At 40.3% G+C, this 12,862-nt stretch overlaps 1 protein-coding gene across 3 annotated transcripts in view; it reads left to right on the top strand.

The window, feature by feature from the left end:
• Positions 1-12,862, top strand: part of LOC121532297 (cGMP-dependent protein kinase 1) — a 215,892-nt gene that overhangs the window by 138,434 nt on the left and 64,596 nt on the right. For all 3 annotated transcript variants that reach the window (XM_041838310.2, XM_041838196.2, XM_041838285.2), the window contains exon 4: positions 1,273-1,378. In XM_041838310.2, coding sequence (XP_041694244.1) covers positions 1,273-1,378 — 106 coding nt within the window. The remainder of the gene's footprint in view (positions 1-1,272; positions 1,379-12,862) is intronic.

The following is a 12,862-nucleotide window of genomic DNA, read 5'->3' as shown; positions in this document are numbered from 1 at the left end:
TGGCCTTGATATAGAGCAAACTGCACAGAGCAGTCATAAATGAATGGTGAAGTAGGCTATCCTGGACCTTTACTCACTTTATTCAAATGACAAATTCCTTCATTTTTAAATGTTATCATATTTGTTGGAAATAAATATATGCCGTAATAGAGACAGTATCTAACTAATAAAGATAGACGATGAACTTACACATTGAGAGATTTTGCTACTAGCAAACAGTCACATTTACAATAAACAATGCAGTAAGTCTGATGGAGCGTCATGCAAACGCCTTGTCTTGTCACGGACCCTGTCACACTGCGAGGGTCCAAGGGGAGTCCTAACGTCTTCATCTAATAATAATAACTTGGGATATTCCCTCAAAGTGCATTCAACTTTCCCATGATACTGTATATTCCCATCCCTGTACCGGAGTAATAAATAATGAATGATGAAATGGAATGTCCTGTTCCTCCTCCGTCGCTCCTGTCATCCTGTCTAACACTCCTTAATCCGTGTACCATAGATAATGATCCATTAAAGGAAATCAATTTGGGTTCACTGACAAGATCCAACACAACGGTCATCGTGGGTGTCTAGGAGTTTAGTATCTCTCTTTGCACTCACTGTGTTAAATGATGACAAGGATTTGAGGGTATGCCCTTTAAAACAAGTCTATTTTTTCAAACTTGCTGACTGATTGGACGATGCTCAGTCATGGAAAACATACAGGGGAATGGTAGTCATGGGTAGAAATCAGTGGTGTTGGTATGATTGATTATTGCTCCGGTTCCAAATGACTTGACTTGGATTTAGCCACAGGAGTTGCCATGGATACTGTATGACTGATGACCTTGTTTAGCTGTATAGCAGATTCGGTGATACAATGATAGACTCTTAGAAAAAAGGGTTCCAAAAGGGTTCTTCGGCTGTCCCCATAGAAGAACCCTTTTGGGTTCCAGGTAGAACCCTTTTGATTTCCATGTAGAACCCTCTGTGGAAAGGCTTCTACATGAAACCCAAAAGGGTTCTTCTACCTGGAACCGAAAAGGGTTTTTAAAAGGGTACTCCTATGGGGACAGCCAAATAACCCTTTTAGGTTCCCCCTTTTTCTAAGAGTGTAGGAGTGCACTGCACAGGTTTTTAATTAGATGTACATTTCAAAATGTTATTGAGTAAATGTTATATTGTCCATTTCTTGATATTCTATCATTATATAAGACTGTGTTACATCCTGTGATCTAAAAGTCGTTATTTTCTCTGTCTGATGTCTTTTTGTTGTCTCTTCCTCAGCCCTCACTAATGTGAAGTTATGGGCCATCGACCGCCAGTGTTTCCAGACCATTATGATGAGGACAGGCCTCATCAAACATGCCGAATACATGGAGTTTCTAAAGAGGTGGGCTCCTCTCTCTCTCGCTCTGTCTCTCTCTCGCTCTGTCTCTCTCTCACTCTGTCTCTCTCTCACTCTGTCTCTCTCTCTCTCTGTGTCTCTCTCTCTCTGTGTCTCTCTCTCTCTGTGTCTCTCTCTCTCTCTCTCTCTCTCTCTCTCTCTCTCTGTGTGTCTCTCTCTCTCTCTCTCTCTCTCTCTCTCTCTCTCTCTCTCTCTCTCTCTCTCTCTCTCTCTCTCTCTCTCTCTCTCTCTCTCTCTCTCTCTCTCTCTCTGGCTCTCTGTCCTCCACCTCCCCTGAGATGCCATTCGAGCGAGGGCTGTAGTTTGAGTGACAGTCTCTTCCCCCTCTTCTCTTTTACTGTCCCTGATGTCTGTGTTCAACAAAGCCACTTGCTAGATGCATGTTTTCAGCTTCAGACCTGACGATTTCTATCTTAAAATGTAGTTTTTGTCTTTAATATACAGTATAATACTGTAGGTTTAACAGTGGGTTTTCTGCTCTACAACCAACAAACATTTGACGTCCGTCCCAAACCAATAGATTTACATTCATATGAGCCATTTGTGTGTACTCTGACTAAAAGGTAATGTAGAAATACAGACTCCTCCAGAAAAAGTTGGATCATGATTAAACCCCCTGTTCCGAGCAGGCAAACCCTTAGGATGCCGCAACAATAACAAAGGATATCATCATCCCCGAATGAAGAGTTCCCACCCAGTGATCAACTGTAGTGATTCAGATGGAAAGTCCACAACAGCTGTTAGACCACAAATACTCATTCAACACAAGTACAGTACTGATCTGCATACACAGAGCCCTTAGCCTTCTGTTATTTCTCAATGAGTGTGTAAGTGGCCGGAGCTGGAGTTTCCTCCAATCTCCACTACTGAAATAGATCATCGAGGAAGACAGAGGAGAGGAGAATGTTGCATTAAGAGCATCTCTCCTCCCAGAGGCCCTGCTGTTGCCCTTTATTGCAAGGACCCAATGATGTCACACGCAGGAAATGATGACATTGATTTGGATGAAGTCAGCTTTTAGTGGTAACATAAGATGCCTTTCTCCCCATGCATTGGCAGCTACAGCCAGCTGGTGCACGTTTACATTTAAGTCATTTAGCAGACGCTTTTAGCCAGAGCGACTTACAGGAGCAATTAGGGTTTAGTGCCTTGCTTAAGTGTTCATAGCATTCCTGTCATAATATTTGAGAAGTAGCTTGTGCCAGTTCTTATCTTCAATACAGAATGTCAAATATCAAACGCATCAACGATATCTCTGAAGGAGTAGTTCCCCTGGTAACAAGCTACAGTGGTTCCATAGCAGCAAAGAGACTTGGATGTTGTCAAACTGCCAGATTGTGTGTGTGTGTATTCCTGCATGTTTGTTTGTGTGTGTGCGTTTCTGCGAATGTGTGTGGACGTATTTGTGTGTGAATGAGGCCTCTCTCACTGAGGAGAGAGCATGCCAGAGGTATGTAAACAGCTCCTTCCTGGAAGGCTTAGTATGATTGGCAGCTGCTCTCAGGTCCAACCTTAAATTAAAACCCTGAACTATGGCTTGCTACTGGTTTACTACTGACTTGCTACTGGCTTACTATTGACTTACTGCTGGCTTACGACTGACTTACGACTGGCTTACTACTGGTTTACTACTGATTTACTACTGGCTTACGACGACTTACTATTGACTTACTACTGGCTTACGACTGACCTACGACTGGTTTACTACTGGTTTACTACTGACTAACTACTGCCTTACTACTAACTTTCTACTGACTTACTACTGGTTTACTACTGACTAACTACTGGCTTACTACTGGTTTACTACTGACTAACTACTGGCTTACTACTGGTGTACTACTGACTAACTACTGCCTTACTACTGGTTTACTACTGACTAACTACTGGTTTACTACTGACTTTCTACTGACTTACAACTGATTTACTACTGACTTACTACTGGTTTACTACTGACTTACTACTGGTTTACTACTGACTAACTACTGCCTTACTACTGGTTTACTACTGACTAACTACTGGTTTACTACTGACTTTCTACTGCCTTACTACTGGTTTACTACTGACTAACTACTGGCTTACTACTGGTTTACTACTGACTAACTACTGGCTTACTACTGGTTTACTGCCGACTAACTACTGGTTTACTACTGACTTTCTACTGACTTACTACTGGTTTACTACTGACTTACTACTGGTTTACTACTGACTTACTACTGGTTTACTACTGACTTTCTACTGACTTACTACTCGTTTACTACTGACTTACTACTGGTTTACTACTGACTTACTACTGGTTCACTACTGACTAACTACTGGTTTACTACTGACTTTCTACTGACTTACTACTGGTTTACTACTGACTTACTACTGGTTTACTACTGACTTACTACTGGTTTACTACTGACTTTCTACTGACTTACTACTGGTTTACTACTGACTAACTACTGGTTTACTACTGACTTTCTACTGACTTACAACTGGTTTACAACTGACTAACTACTGCCTTACTACTGACTTTCTACTGACTTACAACTGGTTTACTACTGACTAACTACTGGTTTACTACTGACTAACTACTGGTTTACTACTGACTTTCTACTGACTTACTACTGGTTTACTACTGACTTTCTACTGACTTACAACTGGTTTACAACTGACTAACTATTGCCTTACTACTGACTTTCTACTGACTTACAACTGGTTTACTACTGACTAACTACTGGTTTACTACTGACTAACTACTGGTTTACTACTGACTTTCTACTGACTTATCAATCAATCAATCAATTTTATTTTATATAGCCCTTCTTACATCAGCTAATATCTCGAAGTGCTGTACAGAAACCCAGCCTAAAACCCCAAACAGCTAGTAATGCAGGTGTAGAAGCACGGTGGCTAGGAAAAACTCCCTAGAAAGGCGAAAGCCTAGGAAGAAACCTAGAGAGGAACCAGGCTATGAGGGGTGGCCAGTCCTCTTCTGGCTGTGCCGGGTGGAGATTATAACAGAACCATGCCAAGATGTTCAAAAATGTTCATAAGTGACAAGCATGGTCAAATAATAATCAGGAATAAATCTCAGTTGGCTTTTCATAGCCGATCATTAAGAGTTGAAAACAGCAGGTCTGGGACAGGTAGGGGTTCCATAACCGCAGGCAGAACAGTTGAAACTGGAATAGCAGCAAGGCCAGGCGGACTGGGGACAGCAAGGTGTCATCATGCCCGGTAGTCCTGACGTATGGTCCTAGGGCTCAGGTTCTCAGAGAGAAAGAGAGAACGAGAGAATTAGAGAGAGCATACTTAAATTCACACAGGACACTGGATAAGACAGGAGAAGTACTCCAGGTATAACCAACTAACCCCAGCCCCCGACACATAAACTACTGCAGCATAAATACTGGAGGCTGAGACAGGAGCGGTCCCGGAGACACTGTGGCCCCATCCGAAGAAACCCCGGACAGGGCCAAACAGGAAGGATATAACCCCACCCACTCCGCCAAAGCACAGCCCCGCACCACTAGAGGGATATCCCCAACCACCAACTTACAATCCTGAGACAAGGCCAGTATAGCCCACAGAGGTCTCCACCACAGCACAAACCAAGGGGGGGGCGCCAACCCAGACAGGAAGATCACGTCAGTAACTCAACCCACTCAAGTGACGCACCCCTCCCAGGGACGGCATGAAAGAGCACACACACACTTACAACTGGTTTACTACTGACTAACTACTGGTTTACTACTGACTTACAACTGGTTTACTACTGACTAACTACTGCCTTACTACTGACTTTCTACTGACTTACTACTGGTTTACTACTGACTTACTACTGGTTTACTACTGACTTTCTACTGACTTACTACTGGTTTACTACTGACTAACTACTGGTTTACTACTGACTTTCTACTGACTTACAACTGGTTTACAACTGACTAACTACTGCCTTACTACTGACTTTCTACTGACTTACAACAGGTTTACTACTGACTAACTACTGGTTTACTACTGACTAACTACTGGTTTACTACTGAGTTTCTACTGACTTACTACTGGTTTACTACTGACTTTCTACTGACTTACAACTGGTTTACAACTGACTAACTACTGCCTTACTACTGACTTTCTACTGACTTACAACTGGTTTACTACTGACTAACTACTGGTTTACTACTGACTAACTACAGGTTTACTACTGACTTTCTACTGACTTACTACTGGTTTACTACTGACTAACTACTGGCTTACTACTGGTTTACTACTGACTTTCTACTGGTTTACTACTGACTAACTACTGGTTTACTACTGACTTTCTACTGACTTACTACTGGTTTACTACTGACTAACTACTGGCTTACTACTGGTTTACTACTGACTTTCTACTGGTTTACTACTGACTAACTACTGCTTTACTACTGGTTTACCTCTGACTAACTACTGGTTTACTACTGACTTTCTACTGACTTACTACTGGTTTACTACTGACTTACTACTGGTTTGCTACTGACTAACTACTGCCTTACTACTGGTTTACTACTGACTAACTACTGGTTTACTACTGACTAACTACTGCCTTACTACTGGTTTACTACTGACTAACTACTGGTTTACTACTGACTTTCTACTGACTTACAACTGGTTTACTACTGACTAACTACTGCCTTACTACTGACTTTCTACTGACTTACAACTTGTTTACTACTGACTAACTACTGCCTTACTACTGGTTTACTACTGACTAACTACTGGTTTACTACTGACTAACTACTGCCTTACTACTGGTTTACTACTGACTAACTACTGGTTTACTACTGACTTTCTACTGACTTACAACTGGTTTACTACTGACTAACTACTGCCTTACTACTGGTTTACTACTGACTAACTACTGGTTTACTACTGACTAACTACTGCCTTACTACTGGTTTACTACTGACTAACTACTGGTTTACTACTGACTAACTACTGCCTTACTACTGGTTTACTACTGACTAACTACTGGTTTACTACTGACTTTCTACTGACTTACTACTGGTTTACTACTGACTGACTTACTACTGGTTTACTACTGACTAACTACTGGCTTACTACTGACTTACTACTGCCTTACTACTGGTTTACTACTGACTAACTACTGGTTTACTACTGACTTTCTGCTGACTTACTACTGGTTTACAACTGACTAACTACTGCCTTACTACTGGTTTACTACTGACTAACTACTGGTTTACTACTGACTTTCTACTGACTTACAACTGGTTTACTACTGACTAACTACTGGTTTACTACTGACTTACAACTGGTTTACTACTGACTAACTACCTTTACTACTGACTTTCTACTGACTTACAACTGGTTTACTACTGACTAACTACTGCCTTACTACTGGTTTACTACTGACTAACTACTGGTTTACTACTGACTAACTACTGCCTTACTACTGGTTTACTACTGACTAACTACTGGTTTACTACTGACTTTCTACTGACTTACAACTTGTTTACTACTGACTAACTACTGCCTTACTACTGACTTTCTACTGACTTACTACTGGTTTACTACTGACTAACTACTGCCTTACTACTGACTTTCTACTGACTTACTACTGGTTTACTACTGACTAACTACTGCCTTACTACTGGTTTACTACTGACTAACTACTGGTTTACTACTGACTAACTACTGGTTTACTACTGACTAACTACTGCCTTACTACTGGTTTACTACTGACTAACTACTGGTTTACTACTTGTTTACTACTGACTAACTACTGCCTTACTACTGGTTTACTACTGACTAACTACTGGTTTACTACTGACTAACTACTGCCTTACTACTGGTTTACTACTGACTAACTACTGGTTTACTACTGACTTTCTACTGACTTACTACTGGTTACTTCTGACTTACTACTGGTTTACTACTGACTAACTACTGCCTTACTACTGACTAACTACTGCCTTACTACTGGTTTACTACTGACTAACTACTGGTTTACTACTGACTTACTACTGGTTTACTACTGACTTTCTACTGACTTACAACTGGTTTACAACTGACTAACTACTGCCTTACTACTGACTTTCTACTGACTTACAACTGGTTTACTACTGACTAACTACTGGTTTACTACTGACTAACTACTGGTTTACTACTGACTTTCTACTGACTTACAACTGGTTTACTACTGACTAACTACTGGTTTACTACTGACTTACAACTGGTTTACTACTGACTAACTACTGCCTTACTACTGACTTTCTACTGACTTACTACTGGTTTACTACTGACTAACTACTGGCTTACTACTGGTTTACTACTGACTTTCTACTGGTTTACTACTGACTAACTACTGCTTTACTACTGACTTACTACTGGTTTACAACTGACTTACTACTGGTTTACTACTGACTAACTACTGCCTTACTACTGGTTTACTACTGACTAACTACTGGTTTTACTACTGACTTTCTACTGACTTACAACTGGTTTACTACTGACTTACTACTGGTTTACTACTGACTTACTACTGGTTTACTACTGACTAACTACTGCCTTACTACTGGTTTACTACTGACTAACTACTGGTTTACTACTGACTTTCTACTGCCTTACTACTGGTTTACTACTGACTTACCACTGGTTTACTACTGACTAACTACTGCCTTACTACTGGTTTACTACTGACTAACTACTGGTTTACTACTGACTAACTACTGCCTTACTACTGGTTTACTACTGACTAACTACTGGTTTACTACTTACTTTCTACTGACTTACAACTGGTTTACTACTGACTAACTACTGCCTTACTACTGACTTTCTACTGACTTACAACTGGTTTACTACTGACTAACTACTGCCTTACTACTGGTTTACTACTGACTAACTACTGGTTTACTACTGACTAACTACTGCCTTACTACTGGTTTACTACTGACTAACTACTGGTTTACTACTGACTTTCTACTGACTTACAACTGGTTTACTACTGACTAACTACTGCCTTACTACTGACTTTCTACTGACTTACTACTGGTTTACTACTGACTAACTACTGCCTTACTACTGACTTTCTACTGACTTACTACTGGTTTACTACTGACTAACTACTGCCTTACTACTGGTTTACTACTGACTAACTACTGGTTTACTACTGACTTTCTACTGACTTACAACTGGTTTACTACTGACTAACTACTGCCTTACTACTGACTTTCTACTGACTTACAACTGGTTTACTACTGACTAACTACTGCCTTACTACTGGTTTACTACTGACTAACTACTGGTTTACTACTGACTAACTACTGCCTTACTACTGGTTTACTACTGACTAACTACTGGTTTACTACTGACTAACTACTGCCTTACTACTGGTTTACTACTGACTAACTACTGGTTTACTACTGACTTTCTACTGACTTACAACTGGTTTACTACTGACTTACTACTGGTATACTACTGACTTACTACTGGTTTACTACTGACTAACTACTGCCTTACTACTGGTTTACTACTGACTAACTACTGGTTTACTACGGACTTTCTACTGACTTACTACTGGTTTACTACTGACTTACTACTGGTTTACTACTGACTAACTACTGCCTTACTACTGGTTTACTACTGACTAACTTTTGGTTTACTACTGACTAACTACTGCCTTACTACTGGTTTACTACTGACTAACTACTGGTTTACTACTGACTTTCTACTGGCTTACTACTGGTTTACTACTGACTTACTACTGCCTTACTACTGGTTTACTACTGACTAACTACTGTCTTACTACTGACTTACTACTGGTTTACTACTGACTTACTACTGGTTTACTACTGGCTTACTATTGGTTTACTACGGATTTAATACTGACTTACTGCTGGTTTATTACTTACTACTGCACACACTTTTTATGCTGCTGCTACTCTGTTAAGTATTTATGCATAGTCACTTTAACTCTACCCACATGTACATATTACCTCAACTACCTCAACTAGCCGGTGCCCCCGCACATTGACTCTGCAACGGTACCCCCCTGTATATATAGCCTCCCTACTGTCACTTTATTTTACTTCTGCTCTTTTTTTCTCAACACTTTTTTTTGTTGTTGTTTTATTCTTACTTTTTTTGTTTAAAATAAATGCACTGTTGGTTAAGGGCTGTAAGTAAGCATTTCACTGTAATATCTGCACCTGTTGTATTCGGCGCATGTGACCAATACAATTTGATTTGATTTGATTCTCCCACTTCAGATGATGCTGGTGTTAGAGAGGGGGGGTTAAGACAGACAAGGATTGATTACCCCTTATGGAAAAACCACATGATTTCACATGTGGAAAATCACATGATTTCACGTGTGGAATATCACATGATTTCACGTGACATTTCCACGTTTTGCACATGTGAAATCATAACCTTTTACATGTGGATTCACATTTTCACAGGACGTTTCACAGCTAATGCCCTGCAAACAAAAATGAGTCTTTATGATACACACATTGTACTTTTAACATACAGTGTTTTAAACTTACATTTTTGATGCACATTGACCTACATGACTACATTGGTTTATTTATGCCATAATTATTATTCACTTGCAATTGCATTTAAACTTATAGGCTACTAAGTTGCGGTGAAAATAGTGGATACAAATTGTAATGTATTTCTACAACTTAACTGTAGATTTACAGTAAATATACTGTACAACAACAAACTGTATTCAGGAAGTACACAGACATTCTCATTCTAATTCCAATTATTTTCAATACAAGAACATTTGGAATTTGGTTAACCTTCTGAATTGACTGGAACTTAAATGGATTTGACCTCAACACTGGTAATCGCACTTGGGACTCAACCACACCTAGGATTTTAACTCAACCTCTTGGATGCCAGCAATCTGTATTTCCTGCTTCACCACCAGGTCTGTGGCAATGATAGAGATTGGTGATTTTTTTGTGTGACAAAAATAGATTTCTGCACTTTGCTTAAAGTTGCCCAGAATCAAGTCAATAATCGTGCAATTATCTGACAACACCAACGGAAAGGTAGCTGTGCTCAGGGTCACTAGACATTAAGATTCAATCAGATCAAACGTAAACACATGATTGCCAACACCTGCATAGCTAGTGCAGATCTGATAGAATCTTGCCCTAAGTGTGCATAAATATCCTTGGGATTTGAAATTGCAACCTTTTGGTCTGAAGTGCATTAATGTCTCAGCAGTGCCACAAGAACAGACACTCAGTGTACAAAATATTATGATCTTTCCATGACATAGACTGACCAGGTGAATCCAGGTGAAAGCTATGATCCCTTATTGATGTCACCTGTTAAATCCACTTTAATCAGTGTAGATGAAGGGGAGACAGGTTAAAGAATTATCTTTAAGCCTTGAGACAATTGAGACATGGATTGTGTATGTGTGCCATTCAGAGGGTGAATGGGCAAGACAAAAGATTTAAGTGCCTTTGAACGGGGTATGGTAGTAGGTGCCATGCACACCATTTTGAGTGTGCCAAGAACTGCAATGCTGCTAGGTTTTTCTTGCTCAACAGTTTCCCATGTGTATCAAGAATGGTCCACAACCCAAAGGACATCCAACCAACTTGACACAACTGTGGGAAGCATTGGAGTCAACATGGGCCAGCATCCCTGGGGAATGCTTTTGACACCTTGTAGTCCATGCCCCGATGAATTGAGGCTGTTCTGAGGGCAAAAGGGGGTGTAACTCAATATTAGGAAGGTGTTCCTAATGTTTTTTACACTCAGTGTATATCCACACACTCTCAAATATAAGAGCATGGTTACAGTACAGTGTTGTTCCCTGGTGTACAAAAAGGTCAAAGGTACACATAAGGTACCTTCGGAGGTACACATAGGAACTCACATAGTACTGGTCGGTACCTTTTAGGCTACATGTGCGCATAATCTATTATAATGGTACATTGTTCTACCCAAAAATTCAATATAATGCTGTGTTCGTAACCATGTGGGAGGTGGGCATTTACCAGTTGTGAAGTCGTAAATACCACGTGGATGCATTTACCGTATGTGCTTTGAACTCGTTGAGAAACACCAATTGGCTAATGGCCAACAAGCTGCGTCAACCATAAACGAAAAGGACAGCTATCATGCTTGTAAACACATGATAGAGTTCAAAAATCATATTAATAGATTGCTTTTTATAAATAATAGTATGTTATTACATTTAACTGCCGGAAATGCTGTTATCGAGGTCATTTCCTTAGTAGGTGATGTCAGAGGTCAGCATGTGGGAGAAGTCAGAGCTCAGGGATGATAGACGGATTTCCTACTAGTAATTACCAGTTGGAGGGCAGTTCAGGTGGATTTTTCCCAGGCATATGTGGTAAATTCCCACTCCCCGCTTGGTTACGAATGCAGGATTAGGTATCATTACTGCACTTTGAAATGTAGGTGGAGGCTATGTGCTGGCAGGGGCTCATTAGCATATTTGGGGGCATGGTCTAAAACCGTCATTGGAAATGTTGAAGCAGTTTAAGTGCTTTTATCGTTATGTTAATGAAGGTTGAGCATCTCTTTTGACACTGTCAGTTTTGCAATTTTAGTGAGAACCTGTGACACGCAAGAGCCGCACTGTTTAGAGGTTTCTGTGCGTGTTCCAAAAGCTTAATGGTAGCTGGTTCACAGGAAGTTAATGTTTAATTTCCAATAACTTGCTATCAACCAGTTGCAAGTGGGTTTTAATACATTTTACAGTAATATACGGTAGTAAATTGGTCACACTCACCTAACAGTATGGTGCATGAGAAGTACAATAACATGGCTCTTCCTTATCACACACAATTACATCAGCCTTCAACAAAGCTGCAGAACTGACAGTATACAACCATATTATTTAGTAACAGAATACAACAGACCACATTAACTGGGATGACGTTCCCTCTCACGAGAGACCCAAAAGAGCTAGCTGAAAGCCACACCTCGAATAAGCCACTCCTGCAATATTCTGATAGGCTGCCGCTGCTACAGTATGCTGCCAATCAGCAAGTGATGTGCATGTTGTCAACAGAAACATCAGTGAAGGCACGGTAGGTCACTTGCAAGGATTGCTAGTGTCAGCAACTGTCCTGTAGTTTACCATCAACGTTTTGCCAGTAAGCTGTAGTGACTTCTACAAAACTTACTAACAAGTAGTTTCAAGTTAAGAAATAACAAATTCACAGCAACAAGTTGCCATTAAGTTGCTGGAAAATGCACAATAACCTCTACAGTGCAGCTCGTTACTGACACATTATCTTGCAAAGTTTGCAGAACAGTGCCAAAGGAGTTGCTCAACTTGCATTGGCATAACCATCAAACACTTAAACTGCTCCAACACTTCCACTGACCATTGGCACAAACACAAATATTTCACCACTCCCCCAAATGTGCTAATGCAACTCAACCAGTACATTGCCCCCACCTATATTTTAAAGTGCAGTGATGATC

Source organism: Coregonus clupeaformis, chromosome 1 (assembly GCF_020615455.1).
Source record: "Coregonus clupeaformis isolate EN_2021a chromosome 1, ASM2061545v1, whole genome shotgun sequence".
NCBI classification, from domain to species: Eukaryota; Metazoa; Chordata; class Actinopteri; order Salmoniformes; family Salmonidae; genus Coregonus; species Coregonus clupeaformis.
The sequence above is the reverse complement of the archived record's forward strand: the minus strand, read 5'-3'. Positions and strand labels throughout refer to the sequence as shown.